General features: G+C 37.5%; 1 protein-coding gene across 1 annotated transcript in view; it reads right to left on the bottom strand.

Annotated features, from left to right (window-relative positions):
- Positions 1 to 18,898, bottom strand: part of SEMA3A (semaphorin 3A) — a 169,914-nt gene that overhangs the window by 45,967 nt on the left and 105,049 nt on the right. The window contains exon 7 of the mRNA XM_061467285.1: positions 14,776 to 14,895. Within this exon, the coding sequence (XP_061323269.1) occupies positions 14,776 to 14,895 (120 nt within the window). The remainder of the gene's footprint in view (positions 1 to 14,775; positions 14,896 to 18,898) is intronic.

Below are 18,898 nucleotides of genomic sequence, written 5' to 3'. Positions count from 1 at the left end.
CAAAAACTAAATATCACAGGTCTTTATGTTAAGAAGTGATGCATTAGGGGAGGAAGTAGAGCATGGAGGCACTGAAGGTGTTTCTGATTTGGGGTGTTACACACTTTTGGCAATCAGAGCCTGCCTTTTGTAAGTTCTGAAGATTCACAGGCAGAGCACAAGTCCCTGGGGATGCCCAAGCAGCTCGTGGTAGATGACCGAAAACTCAGAGACCAAGCCTGGTCTTTTCCACTAATATGATTTTCTTGGGCCTTCTAGAATGCTGAGAGATGCGTGATTTTGTCTTGGTGGAATAATCTCCCTCTCTACAGCTTGCAAACCGAGTGTACAAGAAAGTGTCCTGAGGGCAGAGAGTGAACACTGCAGCAAACACCATCAGCCAAACTCCTGACACAGCACATTGCAGGAGACAAATCCCTGGCAGAGTGTGAGGAATAGCTGGGGACTAACAAGGCAGACACATTCCTCTGTAGAGAAAGTGGGACAGCCTTCAGCAGTATGACTGGCAAAAGCATGAAATCCCAAACTGAAGGACAGTGGCTTGACAAATATGTCTTCAGTTTCCATATGTCTCCTGAGACCTAAACACTTAAGATTTCTCTCTCAGCTTCATGCAGTGCACAACACTGTCTCCATCAGAACCATTTGTCCACATATTATTACCGTTTTCTGCCTTCAATGTGAACAAATATGGCCTTTGTGTCAAAAAACATCTACTCTGAAAACAGGAAGAAAAATACTGAATTTTGTACTGTCGAGTTCAATTTGAAGTGTGTGAAAGGGGTTGTGTAGTTGTAAAAACAATCTACTCCCAATGTCCTGTCGAAAAACTGGACAGGGCTCTGCCAACATATCAAATCTCAGTGAGAGATGTTCATTCATCAGGAAATGATCATCAGCCCCAGCCTGTTCCCAAGCAGTGATCTAGCAGAAAACACTCTGTAGCAATTTCCTAACCTATCCAATCTCCTGTAATTTAATTTCTTAGTTAAATCCTTTAGATCTGGCCATGAAACTGAGGTAATTTTGTCAAACTATGAAAAAGGTTTTGTTGTTATAATTAACTTTTACAGCTAGTGTAAAGCAGCTTGACACAAAATCCATTAAAGTAAGATGAATTAGGGATGGCAGCAAAGACTGAAGAAAGGGCTGGGTGAATGACTGCTTTTAACTGATCTGTCAGTGCAGCACAGCAACATGAAATGCAGTAAGGCATCTGTAAGAGGACACAAAACCCCTAAGCACAACCCAAGGTTTTCAGTGTGATAGCATCAGTTATGGCAACCTCACTCAGTATTCATGTGAATGTAACATGCGACTCCGACTTAATTTTGCTTCATTCAACATAAGGTATTAATAGGGTTTGTACCCAACTGAAGGTACTAGTTTATTAATGATGTGAAACAAAAAAAGAAAATATTTCACAGCACAGGTGTGATGAAAATCATGCAGTTGCTTCAGACAGAAAACTCTTTCAACATCACCTTTTGTACTGTTCTGTCAGAAGGTTATTCTTTTCAAACTCTATTTAATTGCTATGTACTTTAATTCTGCACAAGCAAACCCTCCTTTTTTATTAATTGACAGCATTTCAGAATAATTACCATGATGTTTAAGAATGAAAACCTTCTTGGAGTAACAATGAATCAGACTTACTTTAGCATTTTTTAAAATCAGTGAGGGAGGAATTTGCTTGTGATACATAAACAGCAGGGAGAGGAACTGACAAAAAGTTTAGGCAAAAGTACTTAAAAAGTCATAAAAGAATGAAATGTATTAAAGAATATAGGTCCTGTAATAAATGGGAAACTGTGGAACTTCTTTGTAAAGAATGCCTTCTAGTGACAGAACTGGCAAAAAAAAAAAAAAGAATTAAAGATGACAGTATGTCAAACATGGAGCAGAACCGAGTATTAGTAATGACAATCCGTTCACACAATCTTGTGAAAAAAGCTGATGTCTCAGTAATCCATGTAACATATCTCATAGGAAGGTTTTGCACATTTCCCTCTCATGGAGATTTTTTTGCCTTTAGTGGAAGTTCCTTTAGAGAAAGAGGAGAATAGGAAACAGAGACCACAGGGGTAGGTAAATGAAGAGAGCTGTGCCCCATGACTGTCAGATTTTACAGTGTGTCAAATGTTTTCATAGAGCTCAGGAAATATGATTAATCTCACTGACATCAGTGGAACACTTTTTAGTATTTACAAAGGTATTGAATTTTGCTCAAACGGCAGTAAAAGAATGAATAAACACCAATATTCAGATATATGGCCATTTTCACAGATAATGTATTATCAGTGAATGCCTTCAACTCTTTCATAAGAGCTGTGGGATGAATGGGAAAAATATGTAATCCAGTCTTTAAAATAACTTTTCTTCTGTTTTTCTGAATGATCATCTGTAAAAAAAGCTCTAATCCTGAAAGGCTATCTGGTTTCTTCTTATACCAGCTCATCTAATAAAATCTTCCTACAAATCTTGCTTCACTTACCTGAACAGATATCTTTACAAACCCACCAGCAGGAAATGAAATTTATATTTTTAAACATATGTTAAAAATACTCTTTTCCATAATCCAGGAATCCAACAAAACAAACCAAAACGAAACAAAACAGAACAGGCCAGCCTGACACTTTAAAAGGTCAATCAGAAAGGGAACTGTTTTCTCTTCATTTACTTAGCATAACTGTGGCAGCCTAAAGTACTCAAAACATCAAATTCTGCTGGATGTTGTACAAGAGAGAGCCAAAGTTTAACCCTTGCCTTGAAAGAGATAATTTTCCCTGACAACAGTACATGACAACTCACTTTCTTAACATGTGAAACATTCAGCCTATAGCCACCAGTGATATGGGTATGAGAATAGAAGGAAAAAGAGCTAAAGAAAGGCATATCACCCAGCACTTCAGTTTTGGTGGCTTACTCTCTACTTCGGTGGGTCTTTCGGCTATAGAAACTTTCAGACAATGCTACTGCTTTTGAGACAGAAATCGAGATTCTTAAAAGCAATACAGGTATTTATCTGTACACTATCACATCACCTGAGGCATTCACTGATTCTGACTATCAACTATTGGCTGGTGAAAACCCGTATATTTTGTCATATCTTAAATGCTACCATGGCGTTTCCTCTAACTTTTTTACTTATCGGTATGTAAAAGCACCTATCTATATGTTCAGAAAATCAAAACTAACAGCCAGCTATTCAACAAGAATAGATGTATCTAAGTCCACGGAATCCAATGGAATAGTGAGGGATGGAATACTTTTGACATCACTTTGGTACCTAAAAGATAGGCACTGAAGTCTGAGATAAGTAATGCAGGGTGCTCCAGAGATCAAGGGGAAGAAGAAGCACTTTGCAATGCAGCAAAATGGGAAGTTCAAGATCCTTTGTAAAGATCTGAAATGAGGAACCATTTGTTAGGATTTCCTTTTGGGTGGAGAAGGGAGGAGTCTGTGTATCATATCTGATAACTGCAACTCTGTGAATAAGGTATATGGACTTTATTTTCTCTGTTACTTAGTTAAACATGCTACCCTTTACAAATGAAAAAGAGTATCCGTTTGTCTCTCCCATTTGTTCATTTCTCATCCTGTTCTCTCTCCCTTACACCACAGTCATGAATAAGGCTCTATGGTCTAAGTGATGCTGATGGTGACATTGTTTCACCCTTTTGTTTTGCAGGTGTTACCTGGTGGCACCTATGGAGGAACCCTGTGAAATGACTCAAGTGAGAATGGAACAGTATCTATCCTGGAAACATGGGGTTGAAAAGTAAATGAAGAAAAATCACTAGAAGCTTTTGTGTAAATTAAAATACTGCAAAAGATGAAAACTAATCTGCTGGGAAATTACATGCCATATTAAATATACTGATTTATAATGAGATGTTTTATCTTATCCTTTGTTGAAAGGCTACAGAAATATTAAGACGTTCTAAAGTCACAGCACAAAATGGTCTTCAAGATGTAAGATTTGATGTATCATAGTATTTCAGAAATAATGAAATTATAAAATCTGCAAGGAATTTAATAAATCTGACTTTTTATGCAACAGCTGTTCTATCTAGATTTCTTTACACACTCTTTGTGTCTACTGAATCACAAAGTATTACATTAGGCCCAGTCCAGCTCCAGTAAAGTCAACAGCCATAACTCTATTAAAATACAGAAGATGGAATATATCCTTGACAATAGAGCTTATATTTGAGAATCTTATATGAGAATGGAGAATATTAGCTTTGCAATTCTTTGACAATGTGATTTTTGAATTGTGCTCTTGAACTACCTGATTGTGTTATCAATGTTTTAAATACATTGAGGTTTCCACTTTGTAGTAAAAATAGGCTTTTAATACAAGACAGTATTTAGCAACCTAGTACCAGCCATCAGTTTGATATCAGCTGTGACATTATTTAATTTTCAGAATCACAGAGGTTAAAGCTCACTGAACTATAAACAGTTGAAAACATGGAGTGTAATCCCAAGGCACAGCTCTGCACAAGCTGTAATTTAAATCACATTGCATGCTAAGCTGAAAAGGCAGTGCAGGTCCCAGAGGGCATGAATAAATCTGCAGTCACTGATTTGCCACACACATTTGTGTTGGGATTCTGTAACTGTGCAAATGTGATGTCTTCCTTTAGTGCAGAGTACCTGTCATCTACTGAGATTTGTAATTAAATAACCCAAAGGACAAAAGCAATTACTTAGCCTTACAAGCATTCAATGAATTTTACACAATCTCATGAACAAAGAAAAGGGGAAGTTACGGGACAGAGAGAAAGGGAGCCTTTGAGTCTGTAGCTTAATTCAACTGTCTCTTGCGCTAGCTAAGATTTTAATGTATAGACCAAGCATTCACATACCTGGCTTATTTTGAACTAATAATTCCATCATCACAAACTCCACTCTGAAGTGGATATTTCTCCATCTAAGGAGCCAATTCTGTTTCCAGCTGGCTAAGTGCCACATCAGGTGCCGGCTTTGAGCAATCAGTTGTGTTAATTGCAAGGAACACCGAATGCCTTTTGGGACAAGCAATTCACGGTTCAGGAATGTTAGTGTAAAGGGGGTTAAGTTCAGCCCCATTACAAAGAACAAATCACAAAGTTTGCATATGTTGCCGACTAACATTTGTAATTTTATGGAGCCAGGGGAAAGAGGTAGGAGCAGACTAAGGGGCTGTATCCTCACATCATTAACTCTGCTGGGTGTGTTGAACATGTCAGTTATTTGATGGGGTGCTGGCTGTTTGGTGATGGAGGCCTTCACATTTTCAGCTCAACAGCTGTGTCTTCCTATTCCTCTGTTTCTGTCAGATACTGTGATCCAGGCCAACAAGACTAAGTGGAACAGTGGTTCAAGAGAAGACTACCTCAACTGCCCACAAACACAGTCTCCTCCACATTTGTTGTCATTTTCCTTCTTTCTATTTGTCATACTAGGAAAATAATCATTTTTTAAAAAATATATAAAAAACTTATATTAAAAACAGCCACTGAAGAAATAAAGTGCATTAATGAAACAAGTACTGCAGTGAGTAAAAATCAGTGAGTAGATCTTTCTTGGCTGTATTTGGGATACTCTCATTTATTACCAGCTAAAGATCTGGCCTGTGGTATTTTTTAGTGTCTAATGTCTCACTACCTGAATAACAAGTTTTAGCTAGTCTGTCTATTTCCAAGGGTTGATTTCTAATATGTTTGCTCATGAGTCACAGCACCAGCACTATTTAAAAGAAGAAACCTGCCCAAATGTTGGAGGTGATGAATGGGAGGCTTGGATAAAGGGAGTTAGTGTGTTGTGGGGAGGGGGAGGAACTGGTACAAACCTCAAAGACTGCAGGTGCTTAGAAACAGCGTGAAGGCTCAGGAAGTGTCTCTAATACCCTTTAGAGGCTCAGTCCCTGGTGTCCCACATGGCTGTACAAAGAAAACTTCTTAAAACAAAGCCATCTTATTTCTCCCTTTAACACAGACTAAAACATTGCCAAACACTTTTGCGTCTGAAGCTGTGAATTTCATTAAATTCAATGCAACTGTCTCAGCACTCTCTGGTTTTGTGGGGCTGAAACCTCTAATTCTCCCTCCACTGCCCCGCGGCCAGCGTGCTCTAGTCACATCACACTTAACCTTTGCCTTGGCTTCTCAAAAAAGAATTTGTTTCACTCTATTCACGGCTTCAACAGTTTGGCAAACTGCACTTGAGTGCTGCGCTGGGCCTTTATATTGAACACACTAATCTGATTGTTTTTCCACTCTACAAACTTTGGGTCAACAATCAAGCTGCTGCCAGAAACTAATTAATTTGCAAACAGGCCCCATTTTCACAGGGGGAGAGCTTTTGAAACCTATGTCAGCAGAGCTGGTCACACCATGGTGACATGCATTGTCATGGCATCCACTTTTCTGCGTAATTCTCCTCACTAATTTTTCACCACACACATGAACTCAAATTACCCAGTCAACAGTAAATCTCTATTGAATGCCCACCAAACTCTGAACATGGTGGCCTGAGAAAAGGAAATTGGTATTGACAGGGTCAACACTCATTAAATTGATGGCTAGAGCAGAAGGAGAAGAAAAAAAAACACAACACAAGAACATAAAAAAAAAAATCAGAGTATGTCATACCTCAGTGAATGAGGCTATAACAGACCCATTCCTGCTTTGTTTAAATCAATTAGTATTCCACTGTGTGATTCCCTACAAGCAGATTTCTGTTTAACTTTTCTTGAAAAACTGGTTACTTTTGTGAATAGGAAAGGAAGCACAATTTTGGAGCTAAAAGTCACTGTTTTCCAAGCATCATAGCTGTGATGAGCCCTCATAGAGATCTTGGAGACTGTGGGAAATCTACTTGAACTTGCAAGGCCTATAACACATAGGCCTTGTCTTTGGCATCTTGCCACCTAATCTGAACTTTTCTTTTCCTTAAGCTGATTTGGATCTTTGTAAAAATAATAATTACAAAGAAACCCAGGTAATGTAATTTAAAGTGGGGTCTACACCAAAACCAAAGCAAAGTGCAATTTTAGAACCTGAATACTACAGCTTTCCCATAAAAATTACTTTTTTTCCCTAATGAAATTCATCTCCAGGGCAAGAGGAGAGGCTTCCTATGAACTGTTGCATGCATAATAATAATAAGTAATATGCATATATTTTTATATATATGTATAGATAGAAAAGGTCTTTTTAATCATATATTAACTGGAAGGTACACAGCTTTCTAGTAGAGATTATTACCACAGGTACCACTGCTTGAGTTAGATACTGAGTTTGTCACCTTCTTGATGTGAACAGACCTGCCCACTGCCAGCTGTACAAGTTAACCATTGAATTAAGCACATACAAACAAACAATCCTCATTTAAGAAAAATTAATAAAAAAGAAAGAAAAGCTTTCTAGAGAACATAGAATATCACTGGTACTACTGACAGTCAGACGATCGCTGGTGTTTATTATTCAATGTAAGAAGGGTTTAGATAAGTTTATCTAAATCTGTATCTTTAAAAAGCACCTCACCTGGGTTATCAAATTTGATCCAAGATTTGCCCTCCACAGGCATATGTACTGATTTATCCACATCTAGCATCTAGCCAGAGCTTGTTCTGGCTCTTTCATCCAGTTTCCTTCCCAGCAAAGTTAGAGCATAGGTGATAGGAAGAGCTATACTCTCAGGTCTCACTCTGACACAAGCCTCACCAGGATTTACTGGGTTGTTGACCTGATACCATGCTCACCACTGAAATAAACCCCCTAAAATTTAGCAGTTCTAAGGCACATCACCAATAGATCAATTCAGTGTACATGAGTGAGCACAGTTACTCAAGCTGGCAATCACTTCCAAGTCTCTAGAGAGAGAATATGCATTGCTCTGGGACTGGGGTCACATTCCACAGTGCTTGTTTTGAGACCTATGAACTTCTTTCCTAAAAAATGTATTATGTGCAGCAGACAAACTTCTCTGGTTTCCATTGGAAACAATGCACAAAGCACTGAGCTTCCCCATTATTTTTGATCTTACATGCTCGATAAAGTTACGGTATGAATTGGAACTAAGCATGGCTTCTAATTTACACTGCCAGCTATTAGTTTTTGGTGTGCATAATAAGGCTGACCAAGCTAAACCCCATAAACGAGTCCACGGTTAACCATGTAATATACACATATCCTTAGTCAGGTGCTCCTGGACTAATTTGTATCCTAACTTTCCCAACCATATTGTGGCTATAGCTCAGACTGATATGTTTATTGATGCAAATCTTTTTGCCCCAGGTCATATTCTCTAGAGTGTCAGGAAGTCTTCAAAACGTGCAGTCAAACCAGGGGAATGTCCTCTTCCACTTCATCTTTCCTACTCACTTTTTTCACTCCAGCCTCAAAGCTTATCTTTTGGCTACTTTTACTAAAATATCATGCCAAAAAGCAATGAAATCTTATCCGCAGCACTAAAATTTAATGAAAAAAAAAAAACCTAATCCTAGTCTGAGGGAAGAGGTGAGGGAGACAGCATGAGAGAAGGAGAGAGGTCTACTTCCTAGAAAGATGGAAGACTAGGATTTTTCTGGTTGTCTTTGCTCACTATCTTTGTGATCTTCCTCACCTCTAGAGGAACTGTAAAACACATTCTCTAATTGCTGCTTGATCTTTGATTTCTGAATCAAGTGCTCCTCTTATTTTGTATAAAGATACAGGGAGCAGATGAGGCAAATGGTTCAAATACATGAGTATTTTCTGATCAAGTATTCAGCTGGATCTATGGCTTCTTGAGTTGTAGACATTTCAGGATTATGAAAGTATAAATGTCAAGTAATACAAAAGCATGCAGAGAAAAGACTTGTTAGATGGCAATAAGAGCAATTAAAATTCATATTTAATCTCTCAAATTTGGATTTACAGACTTGAGAAAAAAAAAAAAACAGAACTTGTAAATTGAGTCTGTATGTCATTCTGTTCACATTATTATGCCACTGTCACCATAGTTTCTGAGTACTTCCTAGCACTGTGTTAGGTGACATTAGCATTTGTCACACATGGAATTTATCACTATGAAATTAGTTATTACTATTCTTAGCAATAGAGATAATGGGAATGGAGGTGGGAGGGTAAACTGAGTGAGAAATGAGACTTGCATATATGGATGTGTTTTGTTCCTGTAAGGGTCGGAGCTGTTCATGACTATATGAGCAGTGGTGGGAAAGTGCGGAACTTGGTCCACACTACAGCCTGCATGATAGGAGATATCAGTTGACTAATTTGGTTCAAATATAGAAATGCATATTTTAAATGCAAGAGATTCTTGCCAGGAAAAAAACAACACCAAAAGAACAACAACAAAAACCACACACACACACTCACACACCCAGAGAACACCTCTCACTGTTTGCACTGGTAAGGTTATTTAAATATGCCCTTTGTAAATTTATGGGAATGCAGATCTGGAAGAGAGACTATTTAGTTTACTCTCTGTAGTCTCTTGCCATGTCAGAGAAGTGTGCTATCTGACAACACATAGATGTTATCTAAGTTCCTCCCAAAAACCAGCTAGGCTGACTCACTGTTTATTTCTATTGGGCAGCTTTTTCTAATTTCATTCCCGCCATGGTTTAAGACTTCTAATTTGAAGCCTACATACATTCATATGCAGTTCATACCCTTTTTTTTTTAATATATATTCTTTATTTAAATAGCTCTTTTCTTTCCGGAAATTTATTAATTTGTTTCCTTTCTCAAAAAATAACTAAATAACTTAGATGCAGTTTATTAATGGATGATTGGGTCCTGTCAATACTGGCAGTTCAGCCATTTTCCATCTGCTTACCTTTGGTGGCATGTATTTAAGTACCTTCTGTATATTTGGATTGGGAATGAGTAAGAGGTGGGCTGGAAAGTAGGAAACTAGGAAGGCATTCTGGGAGAAGGAAATGGCCAAAGAAGAGGGACAATGAAGAGAGGGGTATCAGTGGGAAAAGGGTTTGGTGTAGGTGAACAAAGACAAGCCACAGATTCAAGGATGCTGCAAATGAGCACACAAACTCTCAGCAAGAATAGCTGCAAGAGAACAGTACTCATTTCTAAACATATTTTTAACACATTTAATACATTTGATTAGAAAGGTAAAAATCCTATAAAGTAGCTGCACTCTTGTCTTTCTCTTGCCATACTTTTTTTCTACTGTGCAATACATATATATTTAAAATTATGTGTGTATGTTGCCAGTGCTGGGACATCCTACAAATTGCCATCAGCGGAAACAAAGTGACTGCTAAAGTTCTGTATGAATGCCAGGAGAGTATCAAGTCCATGTTTCCTGCCTTGGAGCCTGTGAAATTTAAGAGGCCATTTTCTTTTTTATTGAACAGTCGCTCAGCTTCTATAACTCTCAACTGTTTATGTAACCGTAAAGTAAAGATTACCAAGGACAATAACCCCAGGGGACTAAGTACAGCCACTACCCCACTTTAAAAATTAAGCCATGGAAAGTATGCTAAAATAATATCATAGAGCTGGTTTAAACCCATAAAAAACAAGGAAATTCCAAGGCAAGGGTGGAAATCCAGACTGACAGTCTCTTTTAACCCCAGGTCTAGTAAAGAGGGTGAGCGAGGCCAGTATGCCCTCATTTTTCTGGGGTGCAAACCACGTTCATAATACTATCTTAATGCAGCTTCTGTGATTTCATTTCCTTTCAAATCTGCAGCCCAACTGTGTTTTGCTTTTAAAATAAATGTTTATGGTTATTCATTTTGCAAAATGCTAACAATTTAAGGCCAGATCCCCTGTGCTCAAGTCAGGGAACATGAGAGTGGCTCCAAGCTTTCCTTCCACTCCCCTAACCTTCAGCTCAAAAGCTGCCTTCAGTACATTGCTTTTTCATTGCTTAGCATTCGCTTTTGTACACTGCACTGCCATTTCTGCCTCCTTGCCTCCAGTCATGCCCTCAGCCCTTGCATAAATGCTGCCACGGATGGTGTACAGCAAACACTGTGTGTAGCTCACCAGGGAGCTCCCTGGTACTAAGGTAAGCTGTTCTGACCTGCTCAGGCCTCCTACTCATCTTTTTTATTGCTGAAGCAGTTCATAGAAGCAGGACCTGATCTACGCTTTCTTGAAATAACACTAGCTTCTGATGGCTCTACACTATAAGAGGCAATGGTACATTTAAAGGGAAACAGTTTTGCCTACGGGCAAGATTCTGGAAAACATACATGTAACATCAAATCCATTGCTCGTTTATAGTAAAGTTGGGCAGGAGATGTTTTTTCTGTTTCAGGATTATTTTTTTTCTGAGAGTTCAAAACTATTCTTGACCCTCAGTGGGACCAGCTAAGACTGTCAAAGCTTTTTGTACATAGAAACTCCATGCACTTACCAGAGGAGCCAATAATGTCCAACATGAGCATGTACATGGCTTATGATAAAGTGCACAATTCAGTCTGGGGCGCTGAACTGCAGCTTTTTGTATCCAAAATGACCCCAGAGAGCCAAATCATTTTACTATGTTTTTTGCAAATGCCTCTATGTCACATCTGGCCAACTCTGTATCAATAATTAAATATACACTGCTACAGTGACTGATATATGGTTCCCTACCTTCTAGATGAATGCCCCAACTGCATGGCTATAGAATCAGTCTCACTTGCTTTATTTGGCTTGGTGACTGTTTAATTATTTATACAAAATGAAATGTCTTTAAAGCCTGTGAGTATTTAATATCTTTAAAAGACTTAAGAAGTCTTTAAGAGCTCCTGGTCAGCACCTTCCCTTGGGTTGGGCACACTTCAAAGCCCTCTTCCCAGCAACATTTAACTCCCTACAGAAGTTGGAGCATCTCCAAAAAGTGACTGTGTGATTTTTGTAGGAACTCTGTGTTCATACTTAAATCCAAAAAACTTAATCTCTCTGTGCAATGTTGTCCTTCTCTTAAGCCAGTTCAGGATGATATTTAAATTCTGGGAAAAGTTTGTAAGCTCTTCATGTGTAACTGTCTTCTCCTTCCCATTTTTGGTACCAAACAGCTGTGTTCTCTGCACCCTGTCATCTCTGACCTTAGTCTTAGTATGAAGTAAACATTAGCAAAGACTTACAACTGGATGCCTCACCGCCTAGCTATTAAACTCCATGGGTATGAGGATTTCTCTTTGTAAGTTTTATCAGAACTACTGCTCCTATCCAGCTTTCAGTTTACGTCCATTAGAACAGCAATTTTTAACTTGAGGCTAAGAACACCTTAGAAAGCAACAAGAAAAGCAAACCCACCACTACACAGCAATCTATGTCTTTCTTTAATAAGAATTGTAAAACGTCTGCAAACTTACGGTTCAAAACCAGTTTATACAGATCTTTAAGACAGCAGAGTACACCTCATTCTTCAGTGAGAGCTTGTTTCATTAAAAGTATATCAATTTTAAATACATCCAAACACAAAGCTTCTTTCTTTTATAATTATATTTAAAAGAGACAAATGACAAAAGAAAACAATGAAATCAAAGGACTGTCATGTCTGCAGAGTTTCACACTGAAACAATTATCATTTTTGGATTTCCCTGTTAGATGCTGAAATTAAAAGTACTGTGTGGAAAGGCTGCCAGGATCTTATCACTGGGAAATTTACAGTAATGGCTTAGATCCTTTAACAGGAAAATTATAGTGCAGAGTTTAAGACAACCTTTCCATATTAGGAAGGTAAACTTATTAAGTTGCAATAGAGAGAGATTTAAAAGATGTACTTAAGGATCATTCTCTATTAAATTATAGACAAGAATCATTTCTAAAGGCCTCAGTTTGATTCTTACCTTTTTTTTTTTTTTTTTTTCAAGTTATCATGAAACTTACCATACAGGCACATAGTGTAAGAACTACACTAAGAATTGAAAAACATTTTCACCATGTGCTATGATAAATACTGCTGTTCTACTTTTATGGACAATACTTAAGTTCTAGAAAGCTTGAGGTTTGTCAGCTCATTATGTGAAACTGTCTTCTTCCCATCTTGAGCAAAAAGCAGTTGTGGTTTCTGCACCCTGTCAGATGTAACCTTAGTGCTAATTTGGGAAAAGCAGTTCTCACATTTAGTGCTGAAAGACTGATAACTGAATCCACAAAGGAATGACACATTTTCAGCGATGAAGTACAGGGGCTCTGGACAATGGCTGTGCTTTCCCTCTGCATAAATCCTCCTGACTCAGCTGTCATTGTGCATATCTACTGCACAAAAGCAGATTTTGCTTGCGTGATTGGACGTTACGTCATGACTATCATAACAAAAGTTGGTGTTGTGTTATCTTCAACAAATTATTACTCTACCAGGTACCAGGATAGACTGATATGTCTCTGACTCCTGCACTTTCCTGTCTCCTGAAGTCCAGAAATCTTTTCTATTATAATAAAATAAGCCAATTAACAATATTTCTGGATTACTGGGCAAGCACAGACTGTAAAACTGAAGTGTGATATACCTGAATCTGTTCTTGCAGCTTGCCTTATTAAGATTCATGCAATTTGTCACATACACATTTATTTGATACTTATACCCAATGCATATGCCATATAGACAGTTGTTAATCCTACCTGCAAAAGAACTTTGTGGTTTTAATAATGACTCAGAGATTGGTTTTGTTATGAGTTGTATATATAGGTAATATTATAACCAGTATGATACTAGAAATTCCTGACTATAGCTAACAAGAAACTGTGTTGTTAAAACATATTCTGCTCTTTTACATTAAAAAATTGTGGGAACACTTTGCACTAAATTGCAAAACCGCATAAGAAAATGAGGACCTCAGCACAGACATAAATAATGTGGCTAGGAGTGGAAAGTATATGAGACTAAAAACAGGAGTGCAGATGCAAGCCGCATGTACAGTAAAAGTGGCTAGATAACTCTTCAAAAAGTAAAATCCAAATTAACGCAAAGTAACTATGTTTAGTATTGCTGGCTTACTTAAATTGAATGTCAGTATTTCAAATGATGAAATCTCATTTCCAAAGTGCACATATCCTTGTATAGCTAAAGCCAAGTGTAATTCCATTTAAACAATTGGAACTTTGACTTCAGTAGAACTTGGACAGAGTACACAGATGCATCTTAAAGAATTCTGGTACATGAAGCCAAAACTATATTTTCTCCGACATTATCCTTCTCTCTCCATACACGCAAACAAAGAACTACAGGCCTATTTAGTAATATCAATAGGAAAACATAATCTATTTTTTCTTGTGAACTACTGAATATTTTGAAACCCAATAGTTCGGAATGCCCACAACTCCTTTCACTTGTTAAAAACTATTGACAACTTTGGCCTGCTCATGAAGCTCTGCTGATTCATTTTCTTCTTGACTTTGGTGGCCAGTGTTTTTGACTCAATCTAGTAAAAAATTAAAGCCTGTACAAGGCACGGACCTGCCCAAGGCTCTGTAGCTACTTTGTGTTGACATGTGACTGATGCCTGAACAAGCCTCAAGCTTCTGTCAAACTTGCACCCTACACCAATCTGTTCCTGTAGCATGACAGCATTAACCAGAGTGCCTGTGTATGTTTTAAATTTAATCACACTCCACAAATCTCAATGTAATTAAAAAAAAAAAAGCTTCTTTATAAATCACTTATATCACTTTTGATTAGTTTAAACGGTTTAAGACAAAATCCTGCTCCTAATAAAAGAGGGGTGTATATGTCACAGATGTGGCTGGAAGGAAGATGTGTGCTAGTCTTTAATGGCTAGACGAATGCAATCAGATAAATGTACATTTTACATACCATTTAGCCACCGGGAGTCATGCTGCTCAGTTCTGATTGGATGATGATGCCCCAGAGTACGGAAAATGGCAAAGTCCCTGCCCATGAAGTCTGCCGCTGTGCCAGAGTACAGCTCTCCATCTGTGGGAGGACATAATTGTAAGTAACATTTCTCAATTTTCCAGTCATGGCAAGTCAGAGAAAGCTGTCAGTCCTATGTTTATATTACACTAATAGGGATAATGAGAAAATTACAAAGCAATAATGCAATGCATTGTTATTGAAAATACATTATTAGACCCACTTTCTCACTGCAGAGTTTAACTGTAACCTCTCCAATGAGCTGTTAGTACAGGCACGTCTCAAAAATATCTTTGGATTCTTAGGTTTGAACAGTGACTGCCTATATACCTGTCCCTGGCAGACAGTAGCATGCAGCACCCCAAAAACCTACCTAACTGTGAAGTTGTCCTGTTTTGAAAAGGAGTTTAGACTGGAGACCTCCAGAGGTTCCTACTGGGTTTTTGTGACTGTGTTTGGAACTGGAGAGTCCAGCTCATTCACTCTTGGTTCAGAAAGTCCTCAAGTCCCTTCAACTTTTCATACAGAAACTGTCGTTTGGTGGGGTTTTGTTTATTTTCTTTTTCTTTTTTTTTTTTTTTTTTTAACCTAGGCAAGCAGATCATTATCTTCTATAGGAAAAGACAGAACATGCCTTTCTCCTTTGGCCACCTTTTTAACTGTGATACTGCCAAAGGGCAACAGCTAAGGGAGAATAAATGAGATCATTCCCTGCTACTTTGACCCTATGCATATCACAGCAGACAAGTGAATTAAAAATTGACCTCTGATACTCTGCCCATAAATGGCACATATATAGCCTAGCTGGAGATGAAACTCATAATATTAAAGTCCTAGTGTCCCTCTCCTCAGCCAGCTAGAAGTATAATGGAGGAGACAGTCTAAAGTCAAAGGACTGAACAAAGTTAAGTACCTGCCACCTGGTAGGGAGAATAAGTACATAGTAATTGAACCCACAGAAAACAACCAGGGATAAAAGCACACATCTTTCTGGCATTGTTGTAGAGATTGTCCATAAAACTACTCTGACTTCAAAATGTGAAAAATGCATTTTTCAGGACTGTGCCCTTTTACACCTGTATTTGAAATAAGATACCCTACCCTATACTTTCAACATGGAAGTAAAAAGTATTATTCCTTCCAACTACTGTTTTCGAGCTACCCATCTTAAATGGGTCTCCTGTGGAAAAAAAAAATAAAACCATGTCTGAGGATAAAATAACTCTTTCAGCTAAGGTAATAAATTTTTCATGGTCATGATGAATTCTACCATGGCCTCATTTTGAAACACGCTTTAGGAACAAGTTTATTATGTTCATGGCAATTTTAGGTATTTCCATGGTGGAACAATCAGATCCAAGCATGTCTATTGGATATCACTGGCATCTTTTTTTCCCAGAACACTGATACCATGAAATTGTCAACTAAATCTACAGTGGCTCTGTACCATATGGTAGTCATGAAAGTCAGGAAAAGTGAAAATGTGACAGTGGAAAAGCATGGAATTGAATGAATTCACAGCAGAGATTAGAAGCAAATAGACCAGTTGTGCCCAGCAGGAGGTGTAATCAGAAGTGAAACAGAACAGCATATCATTAATTAACGATTTATCATTCCTCTGTGTCATTTTCAACTTTTTTTGAAGGGGAGACAATCACTTAATTATAGTGATTATTATGTACAGGGTATGCAGCTGAGATTTTAAAAAACATAAAACCTTTTTACATGTGAAAAAGGCTTTGATGCTACGCTTAACCTTTTCTTTAACCTTATCTTCATTTTCTTGTCTTACAGTCCCTAGTGAGTTCTGATAAATCAATATAAATCAAAGGGAAAAAAAAAAAAAAAAGCCCTATTTTGCTTCCTAGTGATCATCAGATCCAAAAGTCAGTCAGGAAAGTAAAAAATTCTATATTTAGCACTATATCATTAAAGTTAAAACAAATATAGCTCAAAATTACATACTTACAATATTTAGGGGGTTTTGGCACCTCAGCTTCTAACTCAATATATATAAACACTACCAAAAGTAGCAAATCTTCAGTTCAACCCAAAACTTTTTCATGCTACTAGGCTCCTGTGGCTGACGCTTTCTCATCGGCAACGATAGAGTAAATGTTTTGCCAATAACAGGCTTCAGCATGTTCCAAAGGGGGAAGGTTCTGCAGGAAATTAACTGACCTTTCTTTGTTTGTACTACAGCCCCTTCAAGTTCGAGCACACCTATACCAATGCGTGCTCCTAAAGGAGCATGTTGATATGAATGGAACATATGGATGCAAACAGAAATACATATATTAACTTTACTAAATAAAGAGGCAGCAATTAAAGCCCATAGTAAGGTTTTTTTGGAGAGAGGAACCATTTTTCCCTATACTGTACATAAGCAGCATGGAACTCATCTAACAAACTGGCACTCATCTAACAAACTGGCACTCAGTTGTTAGATAAAAAGATGTTAAAAGAAGCATATATTTATTTGATGATTGTTTCTATTCAGCTTTTAAAGAAGATTGCATACTTAAACAAAATTAAAAAAAGGGGAGAGAAGTGTATGCTTCATTTTGGAAAGAATATGAAAGTTGAATGGATGGGGAATACAGGCAAAACCAAGCCCTGAATGACCCAATTCCTTTTACTGGTAAAAGGGCTCCCAAATGAAATCTGCTGTCCTTGGTTAGTAGGTTTATTCACTAAAGTTTTCAGACATACATAGTCTGAAAACTACTATACCTAAAACTACTATGTATGTCTGGTTTGACTTCACTCCTTCAAAAGTCAGCAACTAAAACTTCCCAGAAAGTGGAATAACTCTAAACCCCTGAACCTCATATATACTTAGTAGCTAGTTTCTATTTCCTTGGTAAGAAGCCACTGCGTTTCAAATCATGTTCATATGTATTCAGGAGTATTAAGGCACTTAAAATAATAATAATAAAAAAAAAAGTAAAAAAACAAAACAAAACAAAAATATTAGTAAATTAATGAGACACAGGAACATAAATAGCTTTGAGGATTCTGGATCATCAGAGCTTTTGAAAATCTCGAGGGGTCATTTTCTAAAGACCAACTGACTGGTAACAGGACAATGCTGTCTCCTTCTCTGATTTTTTTTTTTTTTCAGTTATCCCAATATTATTGCTTTAGAGTAACATTTTCAGTAATGTTTTCTCCTGTGATTACATTCTATGAGAATCATGGTGCCTCTCATTTTCCTCCTGCCCTGGAATACATGCTAGCAGTGCTGAGGGACTGCTTAGTCTCTACATTTTTATGCATTAGCCCGCTCAAATTGAGATTGTTTAGTTAGCAGCACATAGACTGGAATAGCTGAATGATGCCTTACATTACTAGGAACTAGTTATATCATGTTCCTTAGCTAGCATTTACTTTAGAGTAGAATAGCTGTAATGACCAACTCCTTAAAAATAATGAAAAATGTTTGCAGGTGGATGGAACAAGGAATGTATACAGGAAAATACTGGAAGAATCTAATAATGATAAACTGTTGGTTTTGTTTTTTTTTCCCAAATATTACCTTTTTTTTTCTTTTTTTTTTTTTTCCGGAGAGTGGGAAAACTGGAGATTCGTTTTATATTTATAAGAGTTTATTTCAGCTGAAATATAAAACAGGAATCCTGAGTACTAATGGCTATTAAAAATCTTAAGTTACTTTTTGCAAAGTAACCTTGGTGCTTTGCCCAAATTCCAGCTTGGGTAATCACATTTCACTTACCTAATATTTACCTTCTAGTTATGGAGTCAAGAACATAGTCTTCTTCCACACTTTGAAAAATCTGCTTAGTGTTTCTGATGAAGAACAGAGGTTATTTTTCCCTCCTATATTTAACCACATAAATTACTCTTACTTCTCAGCCTTCTTTTATCTTCCTTGTATTTATATTGTGTTACTAATTATAACATTTCATTTTAATGAGTGCTGGGTAATTGTTTTACACTGTTGCCGTCTTGAGCCTAAAATAAGCCATGGTTGCTTGTGAGGACTACTTCTGCCACCCAAAGGGCGAGGAGTATCTGCAATATCATTCAACTTGGGAGGTGG

Source organism: Pezoporus flaviventris, unplaced genomic scaffold (assembly GCF_033815535.1).
Source record: "Pezoporus flaviventris isolate CSIRO_AGI_PZ_B2104156 unplaced genomic scaffold, CSIRO_AGI_Pfla_v1 ptg000045l, whole genome shotgun sequence".
Lineage (NCBI taxonomy): Eukaryota > Metazoa > Chordata > Aves > Psittaciformes > Psittacidae > Pezoporus > Pezoporus flaviventris.
The sequence above is the reverse complement of the archived record's forward strand: the minus strand, read 5'-3'. Positions and strand labels throughout refer to the sequence as shown.